At 46.5% G+C, this 26,396-nt stretch overlaps 1 protein-coding gene across 6 annotated transcripts in view; it reads right to left on the bottom strand.

Moving 5' to 3' along the window:
* KLF7 (KLF transcription factor 7) overlaps positions 1 to 22,555 on the bottom strand; it is a 70,933-nt gene extending 48,378 nt beyond the window's left edge. For 4 of the 6 annotated variants that reach the window (XR_012836053.1, XR_012836052.1, XR_012836054.1 and 1 more), the window contains exon 1: positions 21,932 to 22,408. Coding sequence is in view for 3 of the 6 variants with exons in the window: in XM_075756390.1 (XP_075612505.1) it covers positions 21,932 to 22,033 (102 nt within the window). In the remaining 3 variants the exon portion in view is untranslated. Of the gene's footprint in view, positions 1 to 21,931; positions 22,410 to 22,485 lie in introns of those variants that run through there. The other 2 variants (XM_075756391.1, XM_075756392.1) reach the window with 2 other exon arrangements.
* Between the last annotated feature and the right edge of the window lie 3,841 nt (positions 22,556 to 26,396).

Genomic DNA, 26,396 nt, shown 5'->3' with positions numbered 1-26,396 from the left:
GAATGCGTTGTAGAATAAGGTCAAAACAAGAAAGAATAAAAGAGCATTTATACCATTTCTAAATGATAATAAACATATAGGACCAAAGCCTGCCTCCAGCCACGCAGGGAGCAGTGAGCTGTTTGACTGAAGTTTAAACTTTAACGGGAGCACAGCAACTGTCCAAGCACATTTACAAAAAGCCATTTGCTGCTTTTTTCTTTATTTTTTTTTAAATCACTTGGGCAATTTGTTATCTTACAAGAGCAAGAAGATGCATGTGCTACTGTGATAAATATGCCAGTCTGGGCAAGGAAAAGAAAAGACAACAGACTTGAGTTTCACCATCGCACTGAGAAAAAAACCCTCTGACTAGCAACAAAGCGATGGGAAGCACAACCGGATTCTCAGCTGGGGTAAATCAGCACAGAGCAGCCCTGATTTCATGGTTCCTGTTTACATCAGCTGAGGACCTTGCCAACACTCAAACTCCATGAAATTCTGCTCTTGATTAGCACCATTTAACTCTGTGGCTTACGTAAAGCAGAATTTGACATGTTCTTTGACGGCTGGAGATGGTTATTTTATATTACAAATCTTGCCTACTTATTAGGAACAATGTGACCCAAATGGAAAAATGGGAAGAATTTAAAAACAACACCAACTTCAGACATCCTGATACTTGGATTTGGGTTTTTTTTTTTAATTTGGGTCATGTATATGGAGGTATTCACAAACTGGTTTCTGCTACTTCTAGGCTAGAGTTTTCATCATTTACGCACAGAAACAACAGCCTTTGTGCTTGAACGTCCCACTGCAGGTAAACCTACCTCCCACTCAAAAGCTAAGTGTCCTCCAAAGGATGCTCCCTTACAGCCAAGGGTGTTTTTCCATTGCTTTTCTTTTCTACCCTGCTCTGTCAAGGCATTTGTTTCAAAACTCTAGCCACTGGGGATTTTGACCAGCCTCAAATCTCACAGGCAGTGCACTTGGGCAGCTACGCACCCTGAAAAAAGCAGCAGTCCTCTTTAAAAGCAATTTGCTAGAGTACATTCGTAAAGTGCCTGCCAGTATTGGTCCAACTGCTCAGCAGCAACCCAGGCAGCTGCCCACAGGTATCTGAGGAGACCTGTATTCCCAAAATGCATCAGATCAAATAAAAAGGAGATCTGGCAGGGCCTTTTGTGGATATCATTACCAACTCAAGGTGCACTGTCAGAACTGAGTCACCATCCCCGAGGGTATTTAAAAGGCGTGTAGATGTGGTGCTTAGGGACGTGGTTTAGTGGTGGACTTGGCAGTGCTAGGTTAATGTTTGGATTTGATGATCTTAAAGGTGTTTTCCAACCTAAACGATTCTATGACTCTAACTGGATGAGGCACTGCTCCCTCCTCATGAAAGGATCATGAGATCAGTCACGTGTCAGCACGGTTTCCAGCAGCTGCAGAGCTACCGGCTGCAGCACGGCATGGGAAGCCGAGAGATCCCATTAAAAGCCCTGCCATTTATTGACTTGAGAAAGCCCAGCAGGTCAGATCACCAGCTGCTCAGAGTCAGCACACCTCTGTGAGCCAATTTACACAACCACAGCACTCGTGTTGGCTCGCTTTCTTTGGTCTGTTGACTGTGGACACCCACCCAGTTGTTATGGATTTTAATATGCTGCAATATGAAAGTGCTATTTCAGGACAAAGTTATTAATAGCAGAGCAGCCAGAAAATAGCCTAGAAGGAATGCAATGTCTTGGTATTCTTGGAAGATACAATGACTTCTCAGCATCCAAGCAGCCATCATGGTTAATTCAAGATGTTTCTGTGCACAAGACTCTGTTTTATTAGAGGAGCTAACTATATGATAAGCCATTGTGGCATGCCTTCATAGAAACGCCCTGTATGAGTACCTGCACACTCCCAAGTCTGCAGAGACTACAATGCGGAAAGGCCCAAAGAGTGGTATTTTGTTACTCTTAGCAGGCTGGAGAAAAGCAGAGGTTGGGTGCTGTGATGAAACATCATCAGAAACAGAGGCCAGGAGAAGCTCCACTCTTCCCGAAGGTGGAGGATGGGACCTGTTTGAGCTCAGAAACCTGCATAACTCCAGGATCTCAGAGAGGCTCTTCTGTTCAGCCTCTCTTCCCTACAAGCACCCTCTCCTTCCCTTGTTTCTTCACACTGCATCTCCTCAGCAACATTCTTTACTTGGGCAGGAGCCTTGCAGTCAAGGCAAGTCACTGTCCCTTTTCATGCTCTCTCTTAAACCTTCTGTTTCTCCTGGCAAAATATCCCTGGAAATGTACTGGAGAATACTGTGCAAAACTGCCAGACCCTGCCTCCGATTTATGTTGGCACCTTTTCCTCTAAAATTAATTGGAAGGGTTCCCAAATTAATTCCAGGTACATCACCAAACACAACACTCAGCACCACCTCCCAGAGATGACACCAGACGAAGGCATCTCTCTGCTGGCAAGGCTTTTAGCATCCCTTCTGTCTGCACTTGCGTTGCTGGGAGGCTCTCTGTGAGGCCTTCGGCATACAGCCCCATCCCTAAGTATCCTTTTTGAGTAAAATGAATTAAAATCAACACTGCATCTTTCCCTGAGAAGAAAAGGCCCAAATGATGATGCTGGGAATTAGAAGATGTCATGTTCACGGCACTGCAGCCTTACTCATTAAACTGGTATAGGCAGCTCCCACTCACTACCAAATGCACGCTGCAGGGAACTGCAGTCCCTCACCTCTCCAGAAAGGAAACAAACAAAACCCACTTACCAACAAGGAAAAGAGGAAACATATTGCAGTCATTATAATCCCAACAGTAGACATGTTATCTGGCATATTTCCAGCTCAGACATTTAAAAAAATGTAGTTAGTTTACCTTAAGGGTCCTATTTTCTCCAATTTCCCTTTTCCACATGTATTTAAGCCTATATAGCATCTCCTGAGATAAGCCTGCCTTTGTGGGTTGGTTGTATACCACTCCTTCCCTCTATTGTCTTTCTGAGATGGGATGGAAGTCTCCAATGTCACGGCTTGGAAGACCGCAGCCAGGCTCTCTTGGCTCAGTTTGTGGGAAGTGGAAGAGCAGGAACTGAAGAAGAACAGCCTCTCCTGCTGCAGGAGTGGGGTCCTCTTCCTCATTGTACAACCAATCCTCCCTGGCATTTTGTTTATCATCAATACTGCTTAACTAAAGCTGTTTTTAGTAGCCCCCAAAGGCAGAGTCTGTTGCCAGCTATCGTCATCCCAAACACTTCCAGACCTCTGCCACCGTGCTTTGGTACAATCCCTGCAATAGCTAAACACAAACATTATGTTCCCCCAAGTACAAATTACAGCTTTCAGGAGCTGCAATTTTAGTTTGGTTATAAACATACAAAGGTAACCTTTATGCTGGGAGAGGAGGAGCCACGCAAGAGACCACAGGCTGAGCCTTTGCTTTGCAGGGAACATTCCCGGGAGCACTTTGCTGCTTTGCCTCCAGCCGGCTCTGCTTCCCAAGCGGTTGCACTTCCCAAGCGGCTGCATGGTATCAGAGCTGAGGCGAGAGCCAAAATGCCTTGTGGTGGCCAGGGCAGCTGGAGGGATCTGCTTCAGTCCGAGCAGTCCATGAACTGGGACTCAGAAAGGGAGAGAAATGCACTCAAATCTTGCTTCTTTAGCTATAGCTGGCACTATTGGCAGCCTACGCATTCAGGACAATTTTCCAGGCATGACTCCTGACTTGGCTGTGACCCTGAGACCCTGCAGAAGACAAGGCAGCACTTCTGAACATGTGGGCTCCATTCAGGGTGCCCCAGAGATGCACCCACCATCACCAGAGCAAGGTTCGGGGGTTTTCTGCCATTTCAAATGTCTCTAACCCTTCCCCGCTCTGCAGATGTCCCATCACTACCCAGCACCAAGATCGTGACACCTGCCAAAGACGCATGAAATCAAATTGCCCCTGCAAGCCCCCGAGTGCCCCTAGGCATTTCAGTCCTCCTGTCAAGCCTGCTAATGTGTCCCTGCCCCACCACAAGTAATGGTGCATTCCTGGAAGCAAAAACTGCATTAAAAGTCTTTTTTACAAGAAAGCTCTGCTTTCTTTGCCTCATACCATTTTTACTCATAAATATAATATCAAGGTGATCGTGTTCTTCTCAGACTACTCAGTGTTCTGTAAGTAAAACCTGCAATTGACAATTTATCAGATGGAAAAATAAAAGCCACATTTGGTTTCTCCCTACACTTAAAAACGACCACGTGCAGTCTCTGAAGCAGACCAATCTTTTTAACAAGGTCATGAATATCAGCTGCGGGGGGGGGGAAGGGAGGGGGAACAAAACCACCCTGCACATGTTTTTCCTTCTACGCTGCTTTCTTACTGATGTTTTGCTCACTTTCTAAGCAAAGAGGAAGCCTCTCCTGTTCCCGTCACCCTGTGTTTATCCACATTCCAGGAGCCAGCGGCTGCTCCTCCAGGCACTCTCCAAGGACAAACAACTGGAGCTCACCGCAACACATTTTTGAACTTGAGGCATGTCCAGCTCTGAGTGGGAGTGAGGTGGGAGCCCTGACAGCAGAAATGATAGAGGCAGTGGATGGTGGGACACCATGAAATCTTTTGAAATTGTCGTTCCTGCAGGCTAAGACAAAAATCACAACACGCCCTCTGCCTAGTGAAAGGACTGGAAAACATACTTTAGGAGGCATGGCCTTAGGAGTCAGAATAAATCCTCCTAGATGTCCCTGGAGACAAAGCAGCCCAATTTGATCAATACAGCAGCATTATTAACACTGCACTACCTTACATGAGGATAGTCATATGTTCTTGCCTCTGCTGAGTGTGGGGGAAGGGGTGCAAACTCCTACAGCAATTCACAGGGGAAATGTCTCTCTCAAAATCATTAAGATTGCACAAAGAATCTCTTACCCATTTCCATGCAAGCTTTTTTGGGAGAGCTCTGCTTCATTAGTATTGATCAAGCTCAGGTGGAATCCCAGAAATAATGTGTGCTTTATGGTTTTCTCAAAAAGAAATTTTGTTTTTAATGACTTTAGGATCCCCATCTTCAGGCTTTTTTCTGCAGCCATAAAGACCCTTTCTTTTGGGGGCTGGGTACAACACATAATTGTAGGTGGTTAACAGCAGAAGGTCAGACTTTATGATTAGCAAATTTTGTAAAATGATTATGAGGATTAGGGGTTAAGTGCATTTGGATTCAAGCAGAAGTAATGGCAGTAAAAGGGTATATATCGCTGCCACTCCTGAGCCCCAGCCAGAGTCATGGCCCTTCTGTGTTTGGCTCTTGACAAACACAGTTATAGACAATCCTGGTGAGTAACCTGGGAATTGGCAAGAGAATTGAAGGAGAAGGAAAACAGTCCTAGCTAATCACCTGCTTAACCGCAGCCAGTAAAGCTAAGGATTTTGTAAAAGCTAGGTCCTGCATGTGCCTTGTGACAAGTCTGAAGAAGGCTGGAGAGGTACCACCCCTATGCCCAGTGACTCAGTGTAGAAGAAAACATAGCAGAAAACATAGCAGAGAAGCTAAAGACTGAGTGGTAAATACTGACTGCATGGGAGGAAGGACTGACTGTAATAATAAACACAAGACCAGAAAATGGCCTTTAAAAACCAGGAGAAAGACCTTCTTACCCACAAAGAGAGCTGTGTCATCCATTGCTGGAAAGAAAAATTACCACAGAAACGCTGCATCGGCACCAGCCATCCTTCTCCAGCACTCAGCTGGGACAACACATTGTCAAAAATGGGGAAAATGACACTCGCTCCCCCTCCACAGGGAAGAAATCCTGCCACGAATCCTCTCTGCCACCACTCCACCAAAAAAACATCGAGACTATCAAAGCCAAACCCTGCACCAAGGAGGTGAAATGCTGAGTTTCAGCACACCCGGCCACCTCCACACTGTGTCTGCTACGCATTTCTCACCAGAAAGTGTGGTGCTGCTCCAGAGCTGCTGGCACAAAGTCCTCCCAGAAAGGGGTGCTGCAAAAGTGTCTAGACAGACTAAAATTAAAAAGAACAAATTATATGCCACTGCCCACTGTCTGCAAATCAGGGCCAGATTCTCAGAGGGAGGACTAAATCGCTAGCGCCTTAATCAGAGCTAGTGGAATCATCTTAATTTACACTAAGCAAGGATCTAGCCCAGAAAAATATTCCTGTCAAGCTTGCAGCCAAAAATTCCTCTGCTAGACCACATTCCACCAGTTAAACTGCCAGGGAAGACAATTGCAGAAAGAATTTAATTAAAATGGAGATCAGGAAGCTGGTAGCTTCTTCAAGTTCTGCTCTCGACTTCCTTTCTCCAACAACTGAGCGCTTGGGTGTCCCAGTTTCCCAGCCTGTAAAATGGGCACACTACAGCTTCCCTGCTCTCTAAGGGCAATGGCTGCGAAGCACCTTACCTGTTCAAAGCCCAACCATCAAATCAAACAGACATCTGAATGCTCTGAGCCTCTGGGTCTTGGATAAAAGGGTACGTATTTTTCTCTGTGGAAACAGCTCTGTCATTGCTCTTGGAAAATTCGAGCCTCAAAAAGGCAACTTGCAAATTTTGCTTCCAAGACTGTAGGCATCAGGTCCTCTGACTTATCGGGGTACTACCACGGATTTTTACTGCTCCAGACTGCACAAAATTGCAAGCATAGTCCCTGGTACTGAAATAGAGGTAGGCACAGAGAGTACTGCTTTCCCACAATTTTCTCATTCATATTTTATTTCTGAACTTCAGTTTTTGCACTGATTAACATCTGGATGGACAGCAGATTTTCTGCATACCCCTCTGTTTTCAAGTCTTCCAGGAAGTAGTTAGATGGAAGAAAACACCCAGGATGTAGACCAGTGCAATCACACCATCAAGTTATAAGGATGGTGCCACGTGGTGCCTCATTGTAGCGGGTCCTTTCTTTGGTCCTTCCGCTCCTTAATTTCTGTTAAAAGATTTGGCTTTTTACATGCTGGTCTGCAGGATCATAAGCACCAGCACATGGTTTAGGATCTGTTTCTTTACAGTCCTCGCGTTCCACGCAAAAACCCCTCATGGATACCCGCAGCTTAAGAGCATGCTGAATGAAGGGGAGAAAGATGACACTTCCTCTGAGAAGTTTTCACAGAGGCAGAACCAAGCAAAAACCAGCAAAGCCCCGCTGTGCACCTCACTGCTATTTCGTGAGGCCCCACTGTTTTGTTATAATCCCGGCAGACCCTGTACAGGGCAACCAGCTTTCCTCCTGCACAGGAAGGAAAGGGAATCACCCATCTTCTGAAACACCAGGAAAATACTTCTTTGCCGTGCGAGCAGCCTAAGCTGACTCAAAGGAGCAGAGACGGTTAAAAGCAGCACAGCAGGAAGGTCCAGAGACCGGGGTGACCCACCAAGCAGACCAAAGAGCACCCTGCAGTCCAGAGCCACTAGTGCTCCCCCTGGCTTGGGCAGGCTCCTTTGCCTTACACTAGCGGCTTTGGCAAATCCTCCTTGAAGGCGGCGAGGCCAGGGAGGCAGGGAGCCACCCTGCTCAAGGCCACCACAGCCACGCACCCTGGTGGGAGGTGGCAGAGGGGGGAACCTCCAGATGTACGGTGGTGGGACCCCGCCACTGACCCCACAGCGTTTCGGGCAGGCCTGCTCCCTGCCCGCGTCGGAGCAGCTCCCTTTGCTGAAGGGAAGGGCAGAGGTGTGCTGGGTTGGCACTGAAATTCAAGGGGCGTTTACCCTTTAACCATGATCCAGGTTAAACACCCACCTCACACCCAGCAACCTCAAAACCAGCAGTCTTCAACTAACTAACCAGCATATAGATACTGTTTCCCGAACAAAGAGCAGCAACTCACAGCAACCTTGCTCTTCCCAATACTAATACCACCATGATCGTATTTGTGTTTTTAGACTCTTCAAAATGCTGAGATCTTCCACGACTCACTGTCACTAGCCAGCACTCAGAACCAGCTACCATCAAGTCATCAGCACTGAATTGACTTCATCCCGTTTAAAGTCTGATCTGTTTCATTAAACAAACAAACAAAAACTTGGCATCAATTTCTTTGTTTCCATTTACTTTGATGGATCACAGCCCTCACTATAAAAACACGCTTAATAAAAACAAATCGGAAAACTAAGGAAACTGATAAAAAGCTTTCATTGTGAAGAAAAACAGGGAAAAGGGCTTAAGGAGGAAATGCTGAATTTTTTTGTGATGCCAGCAGAGAGAGGCAGTATATAAAGAAAACCACACAGGGGCGGGAAATAAATCGTTGAGATTGAATTTGGAAAAAGACAAATTAATGCATTTATGGAATAAACAGCAACACAGCACACACGCTCAATACAAAGCAGAGATCCAGTAAGGCTGAAAAGAGACCTAGAACAGATAAGACACAGAAAAGACCAATATAGCTGCGAGGACACATTCCTAGCATCTGATATACAGGAAAATTGGCAGGGACATAGAGATGGAAAGTATGACAAAATTGCAAGGGACATGCACATTTATTACTATTTATCACATCTGTTCCACAGTCAGTGTTATAATCTCCAGTCAATGAGCAGGGGTCTCATTTCACATTTAGATAAAAATCCTTGAAAGAGTTAATATAAAGATGGGAAAAAGCATCACGGACCATGTAGCTATGAACAGGGTGAACCCAAATAAAGCAAGGGACTTGCTCATGAAGAAGAGAGGTAATATGGGAGGGGGAGGAATTAGACTCAGGTAGGAGACAGAATAGCCTGTTAGATATTCCTCTCCTAAATTAGGTTTTAGCACATGCTTCCAAGGAGAGCAGGGCCTCACGCTAGGTGGATTTCAAATGAGACTAAAGAGCACCACTGAGGCATACAATAAGAAATGGCACCTGGACAGAAGAATTTCATGATCTAACAGTGCTAATTTCCAAGCTTATTTGTTTCTGGACCAGATCTGCTTATACGCACAGTTTATTGTTGCTGGATGAAGGCAGTGACTGAAAATGCCTTTTCATCATATGCACCCTGCTCTTGAACCTCATTTGCCTTCAAAATTAGACAGTAACAGCCCCTTACTGAACATAAGGTCTTCCTTGACCCTTCTCTAACCTTAGAGGCCAAGCTGCCATCAGAAGGTGGCCCCACACCATCTCTGTGACATGACATGACACGACACGGACTCACTTTTGATTCTAGTCAGAGCAGGAGGTGGCCCCCACCTTCACAAACCTGGTCTCTCCTCTTAGACACATTTCCAACCTGACACACAGTACGCGTGTGATGGATTCTCAAAATGAAATGTGTCTGGCCACCCGTATGTGCACACGCAGGGACCCTTCATGACTCACATTTCCACTACAGTTTTTTGGTATCAATAAAGCAGAGGAAAAACGTCTCGAAGCAGACTTACTCACAGAAACGTATTTTCAGGTCAAAAAGGGCCATTCAGATAATTCAGTCTGACCCCTGGATGACACAGCCCACTGAATTACACAAAGGGGTCCTTTAGATGCTCATTTACACCCACTTTCAGGTTGGTTTCCACTGCTGGATATGAAAGCCCGAGGGTAAATCAGAATGGGATCCTTCCTTCTTCCCATGCACTGAGACAGTTCAGAAACGTCTCTCAGCTGTCTTCATTTCACAGATGGGTATTACTGTCCTGGGGGAAGTAATGCTCACACCAGACATCATCCTACCTTGCAGTGCTGGGAAGAGCACATTTAGCACTTAGAAACATCTTCTCTTTCCCTCCCACCCCCACATTTTCTTCACTTGAAAAACCAAAGAAAGCAAATAAGGCTGCATCCTTTGTTTTATAGAGGGCAGCTCAGGACCTCCCACTTTTTCATGGAAAGAAAATTTCTTTCTGGTACAGTTTTCATTATTTATTAGCTGAAGGCGGGGGGGGGGGCAAGAAATGGGATTTATAGGATGCCTAAGGCCACACTCACTATAAAACAGAAATAAGCCAATATAGCTAGAGTACAACTTAGTGGCCTATTGTGCAACATTTTAAAAACTGTACTCTTTCATTATGGCACTTGAGAATATCTCCTCCCCCCGACACCAGTGGAAATACATTTATGAGAGCTATAGAGCAGCAATATTGGTTTAATCAAATCATTAAAATGGGTGTGCTGTTTTCTGCCCACATCCTGATATTTATTCCACATCCTGACAAGAACTGGAATTTGTATAGACCATTCTCCTGCAAGGTGTCAAGTGACTTCGTGGACACTGGGCCAGTGTAAATCCGTGTGTCGCCACTGTGACTTTGGCAGATCTGCATCAGTTTGCATCAGCCCAGGATCTGACTCACTGACTGACCTGAAATCCTCAGTGTGATGTGGGTACTATTCTTTCCATTTACAAAGAGAAAAAGCATTCAGAACTGAATGTCAAAGGTTTCCTTGACCTTTCGCACTTAAACATAAAGAAATGGAAAGGACACAAAAATTCCCATCTTATACCACAGTGCAACAACATCTGACCAGAGATGCAGCTTGCTCAAACAAAACACTGGCTGAATCATAAGGCCTTGCAGCTGGTATAGCTCTCACTGCAAGAAGAATCCATGTGAGACAGTCCCAGTGAGGAGTCATCTTCAACCTAGAGCATCCACTCAGTGTCCACCTTGACAGGCACTCAAGACTTGGAAGATGAGTATTCAGCATTTTCTAAAAGTCACACGCATTAGAGGTATTTGGGAGTAAGAAACCACCCATGCATTGCTTCTGTTGCTCTCTCTCAAATGTGTTCTTCAAAGAAATGTAACATGAATTTCTCATGTCGGAAAAAAGAAATCGCAATGCAGCCTTTGTGGCTGCAATTGTAGGGCTCCGTGCACCTACTAGTATTCTTCTCAGCACTAATGAACTATGTTGGGAAGTCACCCCTTTACCAAGTCCTTCACGCCAGGAAGTTACTCTGCACTGGCATTCTTCTGTTCTCCCTCACACAACTGGGACTTATTCATGTTTTAAACAAACCATCAAAGCTCAGAAAGCCCAACACAAACTAGGCACACTCAGTAAAGAGTATTTAAACTGGGTACCCTGAAACTCATTTGCCAGCATCCAAGAAAGATGAATAAAGGAGTCACTGTCGGGAAACACAAAACTGTCTTCAGTGAGCAGAACATCAGGGCTGCCTGAAGAGAGAGCACGAGCTTTGCAGCCAACTCAGAAGTACAGCGTGGTGCCATGGGACCAGGCTGTCCTGGAGGCAAGTGAACCGAGCTAAGCAAGGCCCCTGCACTACCTTCTTCAACCCCCAAATCAGCCCAGCTCCTGAGGCACTGATTCAAGCAAACATCTTCATCCAGGGAAGCACTGGAGACAGAAATTTCGGCCTATGTCTGGAAGGTTTCATCCGGTAATCAATGGAAGAAACAGCAAAGCTCTTCCTGATCCCAACTGTACAATCAAACACCAAAAGACTCATTCCCTTTAGAAAAAAACCTCACAGATTAAACCAGGCCCTTCCATTTTCAAATGCTGTATACAACAATCTTTCTTTTCACTTTAAAAACACAGGAGAGCTAAGGGATGTGCTGATAAGAGAAGTCTACACTGTTTTTCTGTGGTAGACAGAAGGAAACTACCCCAGGTGACATCCACTTATCCTGAAATTCTTAAACCTGCAAAAGAAGCACCTTACAAGCTCTTTCACTGGGTCATGCCAGCACTTACAGCAGTTTGCCTCTTTTTCCAAGATATTGGAGGCCTCTGAAACTGCAAGTGCTTCCTTCCTCTGGCCTGATCAGACAGAAACACCCCTTACTCTCACTGTTTGACTACAACCCCCCACTGCTCTTTCACATATTTCTTAAAGCTCCAACACTCAGAGGCTTCTGATCACATCAGAACCACCTTTCTCAGCACCAAGACCAAGCTCCTGGTTTCCTCAAATGTGCAGGAAAGCCTACAAACATGACTTTACGCTATCCTGAAAGATCAGAAACCAAAAACAAACAGAAGGAAGATGCACCTTGCTAAGAACCTGATGTACAGCAACTTTCAGATGTTCACAACCACTCTGAGGTGCTGGCACAGCTTATGAACAGCTGGGGGAGGGCTGTGACACCACCAGAGTGAACTGTGACAACAGCATCCAATGGAGACAGAAAAGAGTTATTTTGCCCAAACTAGCTGTATTCTCAATCAGTCAGTCCAGTGCCCTTTGCTTCACCCTTATTATTTTAAAATGTGAACAAATTTAAAGATAAAAGCAAGAGACACTGAAGTTCCTCCCCATCTGATCTAGTCACTAATGAGGGAGGTTTCTTTTCACTGGCACTGATTTTCCATTGAGCAGCAAATGCAGCCTCTCCACTGTCCACGTGTCGGAAACAAAGCCACTTCTGGCCTGATGCTTTCCATATGAAACACCAGCTCCCATCCTTCTTTTCCCCTCTCCCTTCCTCCTTTCCATACTTTATTACTCACACGGCAGCTGTAGTAGCTTGCAGATGAGTGGAATGTTTTCTTCGGAGCAGCATAAATTTTCCAGGCTGACAGGGGAAGCCAAAAGAAAGAAAAGAAAAAAACCAAACCCCAAACCAGGATTATTTAGCACTTTTCACCAGCTCAAAGCAGGCAGCAAGCTTTGCAGGGCTGGCACCCTTCTAACCACTGTGCAGCCACAGGAAAAGAACAAAGCCCCTGAGCCACCCACTGGCATGTGGAGCACCTCAGACCCAGCAGTAAGCCAGAGGTGCAACAGGAGGAGGAATGCACTGACTTCTCGCCAACAAACCGGCACGACACCTCGCTGGCAGCAGCTGAGCAGAGGCGAGAGGAATGACCAGCAGTTGCGAGGAGCCGAGGAAAACGTGTGATTGCATCGCTCTTCTGCATCTTGTGCATCAACATGCCTTGCCAGACCCTCACCCTGAGGGAGGGAGAGCAGGCATCCAGGTTAGAGACCAGAAGTATCCAGACATCGCTTAAGGCATCACGCAGGGTTGTGGCTGCAGTTCTCAAAAGATGCAATAGGATTCAGGGAGTCTGGACAGCTTTTACTAGACAAATTGCTAATAGCTGGGAAAAATGCATCAAGTTTTAGGGGCACAAGCCCTGAAATGGAAGGCTAAAATTGACAACAAAGCTGAAGATGTTAGCCAAATCAAGTCTCTCACACCTAAAACAGGGCCAGACCCTCAGGAAAACTTCTAGAAAGTAGAACTTTTTGAAACCTTTCTACCAACCATTATCAAAAAAATTTACATTTTTGTCCAATCTGAAGTGTTTTATTGGAGCCACCTCATCATCCACTGAAATTTCACACATCCAGGATGTAATCTGGAGGAGCAGACCTGAATCAAGCAAAGCAGCAACTCAAATCTGGGTCTTTAACATCACACCTAAGTGCTGCGATGTGGCCAATGTCCATTCTGGGTGTAAAATGTCTATTCTGCATACAGGAGCACCTCTCACTCCTTCTACTCTTCCACCCACTGAACATTTTTCACCATGGCCTTTGCTTGCTGGAACCTTTGTTCTCTATCCAGCCCTGGTGGAGAATAAAGGCAGGCAATTAAAGGCAGTCCCCTACTTCACCCGCACCAGCACAAAGCAATTCAGCGCAATGCTGATTCCCCTCCTGGGCTGGAGGGAAGACAAGTCAGCAGAAACTGCAAATGTTTACAAACCCAAGAACTTTCCTTATACTTGAACTTTGCCCACTCGAGAGAGTCAGGATTAAAACCAAATGCCTAACAGCATAGTAGCCTATTAGTAGTGAAAGCATTTTTTAAATCTAATTTACTTGTCATGCCGCATGCATTTTTCCTCACCACACAATCCAAACAAACAGTCATTTTCACTTTGATTTCCAGTCACTTCAATTGCATGGGAAGAACGCTGCAGCGCAAGAGCTGCAAAGGCAGCAGGTGGGCAAGACGATCCTGTCCAAAAAACACAAACACTGCTTCCAGGGCTTTTTTAATTATATAGATGGAGATACTTCCATTGATTGCAGTTTCTGTCAGAACACGATGGTTTATGAAGGTCCGTCATGGTCAAACGTCAACCCCATGCCAGTGTCCCTTTAAAACCAACCTTGGGAGGCTGCAAGTTTAAGGGCAGGATTTGTAAATCAGGACGCTAATTGGAATGTCTCAGAAGAGCCTTTCACAAGCCTGCATCCTTCTCCTTCACATCCCTCTCCGTCAATCACACTGTCTCCCAAGCTCACCTGTGTCACTGCCTACTTCTGTATCCCTTGCAGAGCAGGAGCTGTTGACCCCCACGTATGATTTACACCCCAGCTTTGCACTCGGGTCCACAACGCTGGGAAATAACCAAGAGGATCAGGACATGTGAGATATGGTCTATAAGCACCATATTCAAAACTGTTATATAAGACAGACACTTAAAGGAGTTTGCCTGCTGGACCTTCAGCAAGCATTAATACGCAATCTGTGCGTAAATGACTCAGACTCTTTAGTGTACCTTGTAAAGTATACCACATGCATCTTAACAGTTCTCCAAACAGTAACACATGTAATGAATACACAGTTGCACTGGGCAGAAATGCTCTGGATTGGAAAGGATCCTTCACATGTAAGAACAGGGAGAGGATGGGTACCTGCTTGAAAAGGATTAAGAGCATCAGAGCAGCTTAATGTATCAGAGCTGATATATTAAAGCTTTTAAGCAAAAAAAATCCATGCCTTCCTGCCTGAGCTTCCTACACCCAACTCCAACCCCTTTTAAAAACCTACAGAAGGGATCAAATTAGTGCTGTGCACAGGTTGTGTCAAAGACAACACAGACCTCTGGGAAGGGGGATTTAAGCTTACCTTTCGGATCCTTATTTTCATTTTTTTAAAGAGGCAATGCCGCACCCCCGCCGAGGGCTCCCTGTGCAGGAGCTGTCCTGCGCTTTCAGTACCTGCTGGCTGGTGTGGCAGGATTTGGGCCAGCAGCTTCAAAGGGGCTGGCTGCCTGTCTCCCCACGGCTCAACGCAACCCTCTCCTGCCCGAGACGCTGTGCCCAAGCACCACAAACCCCCAATATGAATCCTCACAGCAAGCCTATGAGAACAGAAGAGCTGCTAACTCATCTTGTAACTGAAGAACTGAGAAGGTTTGGTGTCCTGATGAAATCCAAGATGTCTAACTATCTTTGAGCATAAAGGCTGAAATGATTTCTTCTAAGAAGGGAAAGGAGACATGAACCCTGCTCTCACAGGCAGCCTAACAACCTGAACAGCCAGGCAGCCTTCCTCACCAGCTGCTGCCGGAGCAGGGATGGCAAATACAACCTGGCGAACGCAATACGTGAGCTTTATTTGATGTATGCACCTATCTCTCTACTGTCAGCTCTCAAAATGCCACAATAGTAACATTTTCTTAATGCTGCTGGAATCAAGTAAGTGTTGGAAATCCCAGGCTTTCTGAGAGTAAAAGACAATAAAACAAATCTTCACTGGCTCAGAAGCAAAGAATGTAAAAAGAACATCAAATTAAAAAATAAAAAGTCTGCGACTTTAAAGACAATCTCAGTATCTTGGGAACCAGGCACATGATTTTTTAACTCAAAGTGGCAATGCTTGGAAGGAGACACAGCCAAGAGAGTACCAAACTCAGACACTCAAAACACACATAGCGTCGATCAAGACTGAAGCCAATGGAAGAAAAGAGGGATGGTCTCAAATACAACAGCATCAAGCTGGGGAATATACCTGTGTAACATCTGTACTCCAAACTTGTTCTCTACCCAGGAAAATTTGGGAAGAGGGAATGCTTTTTCCCTGGCAGGTTTGTTTGTTTGTTTGCTACAGAATCAGCTGAACCCTGCAGTACAAGTGAATCTGGATTCATTTAGACCAAGCAGAAGCACCCCTAGTACAAAGAGGACCTGTGGGGAGAAGAAATTCAGCAATTCAGGTGGGTGATTCCTGCAACTTGAGCCTGAAAGACACCACAAAAATAGCACTCCCGGCTCCTGAGTGTTGCTGGGAGTTTGGAAGTGGTGGGGCATTGTAGATGACTACGTAAGGGAACGGGCAGAAGGCACTTTGGAGTCCAGGGAAACAGAAAGGAAAGAGGGACTCAGCACCATTCATGAAAACACCTTTATTAACTCTCCAGAATTCAGGTTTACCATCAAAACAGAAAACTGCCACCAATTACAATGCCTGTGAATAACTTTTTTATGAGGTTTTGAGGGTGGTGATCAAAAGCCTACAATTTTTCTTCCCCTCTGCAGAATATGACAAATTCGATAAGAGATGAGGTGCACTTAATGTACTGAACACCAATGCTGCTCAGCCAGTGAGCAAAATCCCTTTGTTTTATAAAAACAATGGCAATCAAGGTTGTTCATATGCAGCTACAGAGTCCAACAGAAGCAGCTTCCTTCTCACTTCCCTATAACACGTTTCCCAATGCAGAATGGAGAAGCAACACACTGGATGTTTCTCAGCTGAGAGTCATTTGACAAGGCCTCAAAAAATACAACAATATCCAGAAGATACTGTTTGCCTTCACCCTGGAGAGCTTAAGTGTGAAATTACTGCCTGGAACTGAAGACTTTCTGCCATTTCCACATGGAAGTATCACACTGCAGACTAGCTATATATCATGATTTTTATGTAGCCTACTCTAAGCTATGCATTGCCTATTCAATAGGACATACAGAAAGGTGTAGGCTTGGGGGAGGGGAGGTTTAAGCATCCCAAACAAATAAGAGAAAATATTTTCTAGTTGAGTACCCACATTATGATTGTGCATTGCTTAAAGGTATTTGTCCTATTTCAAAATCACTTGACACAAGTCACACGTATAATAAGCTATTTTAAGACCTGTAACATGGATCGCAGGGCTCTACACTTTCATAATGCCAAGAAATAATCATTTATAACAACAGATTCTATAATTAAGGAATCATAAAACAATAAAGACAGCAGTTTCAAGTTTGTCTTTTCTCTCTGTCTCTTTCTGTGAGGTGACAGGAGCATGCTTTCAGCACATGGAGCAAACAGAGAGCCTGCAGGTATAAATGGACCAGCGCTCAGAGTCTGAAATACACTGCATTACACGTGTGGCTGTTCTTGGAAGTCAACCATTTCTGCAAGTTATTCTCAAGAGGCATGATGTACTATAAGCACTTAAGAAATGTGTTACTCTGTGACTAGAACCAAGATGAAATAGCAATATTAAAAGAGATGGTTTAGTTTATGTAGTGGCCAACTATGCCATTAAACTAGAACAATGGAGACAATGGGGAGGCAGAAATGTTCTCCAGTGTGATTTATTCCTTTCCAGTAGCAGTGGAAATTTTTCCTATAGGCCTGAAAATGACCCTGTCTGCCAAGTAGAAGTCAGCATTAAGATGTAAGAGTTCTGCTAGATTAGTCACCTCGGGATACTCTGCTCACACAGCACAGGGATCTCAAAGCCCTTTGCCAGAATGGGTCAAAACTCAGCCTCCCAAGCCCCCCAAAGACTATGCCTGCACATCGTTGCTGTCAGTCACTTCAGAAGGAGGGAAACTGAGGCTTGAAGAATTGATTAAAAATACTCAGAGAAGGCTCTACAACAGAGTCAAGAGCAAAACAAAGGCTTCCTTGATCCTATGTTTTACAGGAAGTGTGCATCTTCCTTGGAAGGATCATTGTTTGCTGCTGCTGAGAGCAACCAGGTCAGCCAAGGCAAGAGGAAATGTTATCAGGCAGTGGTTATCAGGCAAACAATATAATGCCATTTCCACTTCTGCCAGCCAATTAGACCTGTTTTGCCCAATGACACACGTGGGAAAAGCTGCCTCTTTTGGAATAAACCAAGGTTTGGCACCTAAGCCCTGCTGATTTTTTACACCTGCATCAGCTACACACATGGTGACCCTGTAAATCTACCTGCTCTTTGTGTTCCTGTGCTCTGACATTATGGGAATTGCCATGCTAGATGCTGCCCTATGGCCCCCACAGACTATGAAGAGAGCCCCAAGATGTCTCCTGATCAGACCCCTTTTCCACACAAGGTCAGTCACAGTCCTCCAAGGGACCTATGGAGAAGGATAATAGGAATAGTTTGAAATGTTACCCCTAGGAAGAGACATATTTGACTACAAAAGATGCGTTCTGCACACTGATCTTTTAATGAACTCCCAAAAGGACATTGCGAAGGCCCAGCAGGAAGAACAGACTGAAGCCCCGTGTCCAGCCCTTCCCAATTCTCAGCCCTGCTCTCCCCCTCTTTGCAGCCTGGCACACTGACAGTGGGACCACGTGTAGCTGCACGGGTTACGGTCCACACAGTCGCCTCCCACCCACTTCCTTCCTCTGCAGAGTATCGAGGCATTCTTTGGCCTCGTGCTGTCTCTCCCAGCAGTCTGGATCCAATCTCAGGGATGCCACATCAGACAGCTACCCCTGAGCAACAGCACATGTGGCCAGAGGTCCTCTTGCTGCACGGCAGCAGCCATGCAGGTGCTGAAATCTCTGCCCCACCCTCCCCACCCCCCCGCCGGTCCTGAGCTGCAGAGTCAGCTCACAGGGACAGAGAGCAATTAGGATGGTTCAGTCAGAGCCAGGATGAAGCGCCAGGCAGAAACATACAGATGCTGAGGTATCAGCCAGCTGACATACAGCAAATGCCTCATTTTTTAATGCACGGAGCCCACCTCTTCCTTTAATACATCTCAGCGCCGTGGCAGCTCAACACTGCTGGAAAAGCTAAACAAAGACTAAATAAAGTTCTCTCTCTTCAGATGAAGTTGTGCTACGAATTACTCATTAGATGCTGACCTCCCCACTCCCAAGAAAAAACCCTCCTGACCTCAAACGTGTTTTGCCTGAAGGAGTACACCCAAAGCTGACATAGTGAAGCTAAGCTTCTGCTGCCTAAAAACCAAGCCCTTCCTTCCCAACATGTGTTTTAAAATAACGTGAAACACATCATGGATTCAGTTCCAGCTTCCACTTCAGGTATTTCCACTTCTACAATGTAAACTACGTCCAGGATGGAGTGAGGGGGTTTTTTGTTTAAAAAAAAAACCCACAAAATCTGGGGTTTTTGTATATACTGCTGGGTTGCTCTCATTCAACTCCAATGCTAATTGTCCAAAGCACAGATACCAAACGTGCCCACATTTCTCTTGCATTGGGAAGGAAAAAAGGGAGAGAAGATCAGCTGACTGCATGCGAGCATTTAGCAACCTGCCCGTGCTGTCAGTGCCCTCCGTGAGTGACGGGTGTTTCACAATCAGAAATATGAGCAACTGCCCCAGCTGTGTAGTCCTCAGCCAGCAGCTACAAAAAGTGTGGTCCAGACTCAGGAGAAAAGGAAGACAGGACTGTATCCACACTTGCACCCCAAGGCGTACTCTTGATTTTCAGTGGGGAAACTACATCTTTTATGGTATCACAGTGGACACCATTTCTAGGAGCAGGAACTGGCATGGACTAACCTCTCCACATCAAGCACTAGTAGCTGCTACTCACAAAACAACTGGAGCTCACAACATTAAAAGGAAGTCTGCTCTTGACCCATACAACTTCCCCCTTTTTAACAGAGTGAAGTAATCTCCCAGGGCACATTGCTTTGCTGCTGGGAGCAGCACTGCTCTGAAGCCTCTGTGGAGCTCAGGTATGGCACCAGAGCTCTTCATGGGAGCAGAGGCAAGACCTATTCAAGTGTTTTCGCTCAAAATTAAAGCTGCTGCTTCCCAATCCTGACGCTTCCTGCAGGGATCAGTCACTGCCCAGTCAGCTCTCTTGCCCAGGGTCTCGACTGCAGCCTAACAGTTTTAAGGGGTACCTTTAAGAAACACACACACGTGCACACACATGCCTTGTCCCAAAGTTGCTACGGTTTGCCTAAAATAAATAAATCCCCAAGACCTGGCTACATTTGCAAATGATTCAGAAGAATGAAATTGGGGTCTCTGTGTCGGTGGGTCTGCCAAGCCTGCGTGACCGCATGCTCTGTACAGCCAGCTTCGGCTGCTCCCACCACCGATACATCAGTTTTGCTCCCCGTTGTTTGCAAGGAGAGTCCAGGCAGCAACAGGGGAATAAAAACAAACTGTAAATACCGGATGTATTATGAAACATCAGGCACTGGTTGGAGGATTTGAGGGAAAATAAGGGAAAATGTAATAAATTATTTTCAACTTCTCTTTTCAAACATATGTGGACAATCAGTGGGGTTTAACCAGGGAAGTGTGAGTTTAAATTTCACAATAGTAACAGTGGGCTTGGGTAGGTACATTGTACTGTATAAAACAAACTGCTGCTCGTCCACGCATAAAAGAAGGCAGCAGGAGACAGAGTATCACACACAGTACTTGCCTAAAGCATGCTGGCTCTGTCAACAGATTATCTCGCTTTGGACTGTCTGGACTGTTACTAATATGCAACTGAATATGCAACTGATCCAACAATAACGATGCTATGAAATTATTTTTTTAAATGAAATTATTAACCTCTTCAGTTTAATTAGCATGTTAAAAATATAAAAGGAAAGCAGATGTCACCATCATGGATGTGCGAGCTGAATATTAATAACAAAAAGCATCCCCTCCCCCTCGGAGGATAAAGCAAAGTTGGATCGGTCATTTTGCAAATTAAATCGTGAATGCATTCGCACTGTAGCTGTCAATAAACCTCTCGTGTGTATGCACATACGCACACAAAGCTGAAGCCAAAACAATTTTACTAGGGTAAACCTTTAAAGATCCAGCCCTGGTCCAGCTGGATGACAATGCTACAGCCCAAGTGCTCCCCTGAAGCCCTACCATCCACATTGCTCCCCACACATGCTTCCAAGGAAAAATTAAAACGAACATCCCAAACTGCCACTTACTGGAGACCTAACACACACTACCCTTACGCTAGCCAAGACTAAGGTGGACGCTGACACGATGAAATCCAGTACCTTGTTATTCTTATACTGATAGTGCCACGGGTCCGTGCGCTGCATTAGCACCACATGTCATCCCAGCCACACTCCACTATTCCTACCCACCAGCAGATTCTTTTTTTTTCTTTTAAAGAGACACTAGTTTCCAGAATTTTGTCTGGCGTATCACCTCTGCCAGAAAACTACATCAAGAAATAGGATTGTCTCACAATGTCCTGCCGTAACAAGGAATCCTGTCTTTCCTTTTCCCTCAGTGTTCTAGCTGCTAACTATTTATAGATCTATAAATTTGGGCTCATAATTCATTTTATACAACTCTTTTCTCTGTAACCTACTCTTCTCCTTGGTCTTATTTATCACACCACCAGTCATCATTTTAATGCATTTGTAATACTTGATTTCCATCTTTAAAGTATCCTAATTCTGTCTGCATATTAATCCTACGGTGCCTGAAAACACAGTGGTTTACTGGAACCAGCCTAAGGCGTCATTGTTTTAAGATACAGCAAGAAGTGTATGTTTCTCCCCACCTTCTAAAAAAACAAAAAAGGCAAGGAAAAAAAGAAAAAAGAAAAAGAAGTCATCTCCCTAGTTACAGAATTCAGCCTAAAAGCTTTTGCTAGTGCTTCCACATACCTGCCCACCCCCCATCTCTGATTTAAGCTACGATTTTTATTGACATATACTAATTACCTGAAAATAAGAATGATCTATTCCATTTCCACCAGCTGCCAGTTGTCAGCACTGGCTGGAAGTGATCAGCCTTGTTTAAAAGAACGAAAAAAAAAAAAGCTAAGCTCAAAAATAAAACAAAAATAGTCATCATAAAAACAAAACACTAAAGAATGCCACCGGATCTCAGGTGCTGCCAGGCGTGCTCAGAAAGGACTGAAGGCAGACAGATTTGAATGGACTGCTCGGTTTGTCATGGCAAAAAATACAGAGATTTAAAGGTCTACCCACGCGGAAAAAAAAAAAAAAAAAAAAGAACCACCGAAAAAAACCAACCCTGAATTAAAGAACAAAAATAAAATAAAGTCAGAAATGCAGCCCCAATGCATTGACTGTCTGCGCTTAAGAGATTTACAGGAGTAATTTAAATGATTCACCTGCTGCCAGTTTTCCTCCAAGGATGGCAAAGCTGAGAAGTAGCCGGTGTCGTGGACAAGCTGGAGTTCCTGGAATATACTATAACTAGCCAAGACATCCATGCTGCTGCTGAGCAAGACCCTTTCTTTCTGCTTTTGTGTGTGTTTGTTTGCTCGGGTGGGGGGTTGTTTTTGATCATAAAAAAAAAGAAGGAGGAAAATCAACCAATGATAGATCCAGCGTCCCTTTGGCTTTGTTTTGTTTCAGTCACACTTTAAAAAAAAAAAAAAAAAAAAGAGAAAGAGAGAGAATCAGCGCGGAGGGACGGCGAGGGCCGGGGGCCGGGCCGAGGAGGACGAGAGGCGCCGGCGCGCACCGAGCACCCCGCGGCCGCCGCACCGGGGCACGTCCCCGTCCCCGTCCCCGCCGCCGCCGCGCACCGCGCAGCCCCGCGCCGCGGCCATGCGCGCTCGCGCCCTCCCTCCCCTCCCCGCCCCCTCCCCTCTTTATTTTCGGGAGACCACATCCCCCCTCCTCCCCCCCCCCCCCCCCCCCCCCCCCGTTTTCCTCTCACCCTCCCTCGGCAAACCCGGCCCGGCCCCCCCCCGCAGCGGCCGCCGCCGCCGCCTCACGGCCGCCTCACGGCCGCGCCGCCCCGCCCCCGGCCCCCCTCCCGCGCGCAGCCGCGCGGCCCACTCAGGCAGCGCGTGACCATGTAGGGTAAACGGCGGGGCGGGGAGGGCGGGCCCGCGGCGCGCCTGAAGTCACTGTCGCCCAATGGCGACGCCGCTCAGGGCGCTGAGGGCGGTACCGGGCGGTCGACAGCGGCGCCGATTGGCCGGCAGCGAGGCTCCCGCCTCCTTCCCGCGGCCCGCGAGGCGGTGCGCGGCGAGCTATTTTTAGGGTGCTATATAAAGGGGCGGCGAGGCGCGCAGCAGCGGTAGAGTGCGGCGCGGGTGTCCGTGGTTGCCGGTGTCGGCGGGTAAACCGCTGCTCTGGAGGGGCTGCGGGGCGCTGAGCGGGGCGGCCGCCCCTCCGCCGGCCGAGGGGCCGCGCACCTGGTGCCTGCCGAGCAGCTCGCGCTGCCCGCAGCCGTGCGCCGCGCTCCAGCCACCGGCGCTCCGGTCCCCGGGGGGCGGAGGGTGGCCAGACCGAGAAAAGCGCTTTTTTTTTTTTTTTTTTTTTTTTTTCCCCCCTCTCTGTCACAGGTGGCTAGGAAAGATGCGCAGCTGATGAGGGTGTTGGAAGGGGATGGAGTGGGAATATCCCTTGAGCGGGAGCAGGCAGCGTAGGGAGCAGGCAGCGTGAGGAGCAGGCAGCGTAGGGAGCAGGGGCTCGGTGTCTGCGCTGGGCGTGCAGCAGCCCAGGCTGCAGGGCATGGGCAGTGCGGAGCGTTAGTCCAGCCAGGCGGTGTCTCCAGAAATGCTCGTGTGCTTGTTAAGGTATCTGTTGTGGCATATAACTAGGCTTAGCTGTGAGCTGAGCGCTCCTTGAGGGTTCGTTTGGGTTGGCTAATGAGCTGTTTGACCTTAAATGGTTAGTGTGGTGCAGAGCTTCCCCAAAATTGCTCTGGCACTGGGTGCAGTTGCATTTCTGCTTTTGGAAGGATTGCAGAACTGAGTGTGCTCATTTCAGGATGGGGGGGGGTGTCCAGTAATAGAATAAATAAGTTTTCTTTGCCCTGAAATTCAGAGGGCCCTGCGGTCCCATTGGTTATGTTGCCAGAGCCATATCTAGCCATCAGGCTGCTGGACGAGCATCCCCTGGTGCCCTTTTATGGGGGGTTGTTGCCTGTGTGAGTTAGATTGGGTATCAGGGCAAGTAGATGCTGCTAGGGGTTGTTAAGCTATCTGGTTTTAGAGCAGTTGCACCGCCCTTCTCTTGCCTTAGGTGACTGAGATGTCTCTTTGCGCTATTGTCTTCCTTCTGCAACCAGGTGGGAGTGCCTAGGCCTGGCCTCAGCTGGTGTGAATTGGTGCAAGGCAACTAGTATACGTGTCTCATCCCAAGTGTCACACTGAGATTGATGTGAAAATATGATGCAGCAAAAATCATCAGTGATAATTAGTACATGGTATGTTTTCTTTCTGGGTGATGAAAACAAATTGCCTTTTCCAAGACCGGATCCATGATAACAATTCTGAAAGCCATCTTTGAAGAAAGCTGCTCAGAATAAACCTCTAAAGAAAGTCCAGATAATGGCTGCACCAACCACAAATTCTTGTAGGTGCTGGCAAGCAACATTGCTGTAACTAGAATAAAGCAGAGGAAGTATTGTACTCCAGTTTGAGGAGTCAAAATCTAGAGGGAAAGGGAAAAATGAAGCTGTTGCCAAAGGAACTGCAGCAATCGGGAGAGACTGGATGTAGGCAGTTTTCTCAAATAAATGGTCTCACCTCTGTAAAAAACATTTTTGTTCAGGTGCTTGCATTCCAGAAGCAGTGGGAGGGCTTGTGGGAGCTGTTGCTCAGGCTTTGACCCTGAGGCTGCAGGTCTGGACAGTCCAGGGACAGCTCACTTGAAGACGGCTGTCTCCTGTGAGCTGCCTGTGCAAACAATGCCTGTTTCCCAGCCTTCACCTGGGGAGCTGTAGGTTGTCTCAAACGGGACCATCTCCACCACCTTCAGCTTAGCAGAAAAGCTAGGTGTGAGGCTGGATGTGAATAATAAACTGCTCTTTCTCATAAATACACCCATAAATGTGTAAAGGTATGTGTTAGTGGGAAGATGAGAGGCAAGGTTAGCACAGTGAGGACTGCTGGAGAGGTCTTACAGACCATCGTTACCAATTCCAAGCATGCCTTGATCTGGCAAAGCGATGCCTTTCCTGGGCACCTTGGGAAGGGAGAACTCAAGGACAGGAGAGGAGAGAGCTGGACTAAGGTGGTCAGATCTGGAAAGAAGCAGCACTTGGTTATCATAACAAAGCTCCTGTACAGAGAGGGTTATGCAAAAAAATACCTGTTTCAGAAAAAGCTTTCAATAAGCATTTGTCCTTAAGAGCTTGTCAGAACAAGGCCGTATGCATATGCAGAGGCTCATTCTGACCTAGGCAAGGAAGTAGAGGACAAAAGCAGTGAAGGTTTATGGTATGAGCTTCTTACACATTTTTGTCTTCAAATTCTGTAATTCCTGTGGCTGAAAAACATTTTGGTGCTATGCTTCTGGACCCGTTTAGCATAACTACCATTTTAATGTGTAGAAAGTTTAGTGCGCTGATGTCCAGGTTCCCCTCTAACACTGGTGTGAGAGAAGACCTGTGAGTTGCTCGTGCTTTGGTTTATTGCAAAGCTGGGTGTATACAGGCAGCCCAGGAGTCCCCTCTGCTGTGACATTCACCTCTGCTTGCTGCTGGGTAGCTCTCATTTGAATCAATTAAAATCTTTCTACTTGTCTATTTTATCTTGAACTTTCTGCTTAAACGCATGTCCTGTAGGAACAGCCACTTCTCCACCCTCAGGGTGAAGGTTGTTCTCAGTTGTGGAGCTCAGCTGCTTTACACCAGCAAAGAGCCCAGCCCATGCCCAGGTTGCACCGTAACTGATGGCCAGATCCAGTGAGCAGATGCTGGTCTGCTGCTCTGGCTGGCTTCAGGAGGAGTTGTGTCTGAGGGCAGGGTTTTGGCTGGGAGCCTTGAGGTGAAGAGCTGGGCTACAGATCTGGCTGCTTGCCTGTGTGGTTTCCAGGCAGACATTGCATTTTTATTGTCTTGGATATTTTGCTTTGGAGGTCAGTCGAGAAAGCAGAAGGGGGTTGTCACTTGGCAGAAGTAGAAAAGTCTAGACAAAAAATGAATGTGGTGATACGCTGGGTATAATGCTGCCGGTCCAGCACCCGAGGTAGCATCTACCTGTGCTAACCCAGAGGTAATGGAAGGCAATTTCTGCCAAGCTCTCTTTTGTTTCCCAGGCTGTACTGACCTTACGCTTGGCAGATAGCCACTTTCCCTGCTCCGGCTGAACCACGCCATCCATCGTGGAGAGCAACGCAATCGGACGTGGAGGAGGAGCAATACCTCCCCACTGCTATACAGCTGGGCTCAAGGGCACAGAAGACTACACAAAAATGCAGGCAAAGGGTGCAGGCTGGACCTGCAGGGAGTAAGGACGGGCATTTCAGCCATAGCACAGGCTTGTCTTGTAATGGGTAAAGAGAATAGCCTGGATGGGGAGAGGATTTTTTAGGCCAGCCCCAAACTTCATTCCTGTGACTTGCTGAAATGTTGGGAAGATGCAGGGAGGTGGCATGGCTGGTTGTGCAATAGTGCCGCTGAGTCTTGGCACCCGGGAAAGAGAAGGAATTGTATTTTTGGCATCAAGGGGCAATAGGAGTGGTTAGTCCTAGTGAAAGGAAAGAAAATCTCCTTGTTCCTTCTGCTCTTCTAGAGAAAGAGGAGAGGTGACTTCAGTGTTTTCTGGGAAGAACTTGAATTTCTCATTGCCTGTCCCAGGACCTCTGGCAACAACCTCTTCTACCCTCTCCAAT

The sequence above is a fragment of the Balearica regulorum genome, chromosome 6 (genome assembly GCF_011004875.1).
Source record: "Balearica regulorum gibbericeps isolate bBalReg1 chromosome 6, bBalReg1.pri, whole genome shotgun sequence".
NCBI lineage: Eukaryota > Metazoa > Chordata > Aves > Gruiformes > Gruidae > Balearica > Balearica regulorum.
Note: the sequence above shows the minus strand (reverse complement) of the source record. Positions and strands in the feature narration are given on the sequence as shown.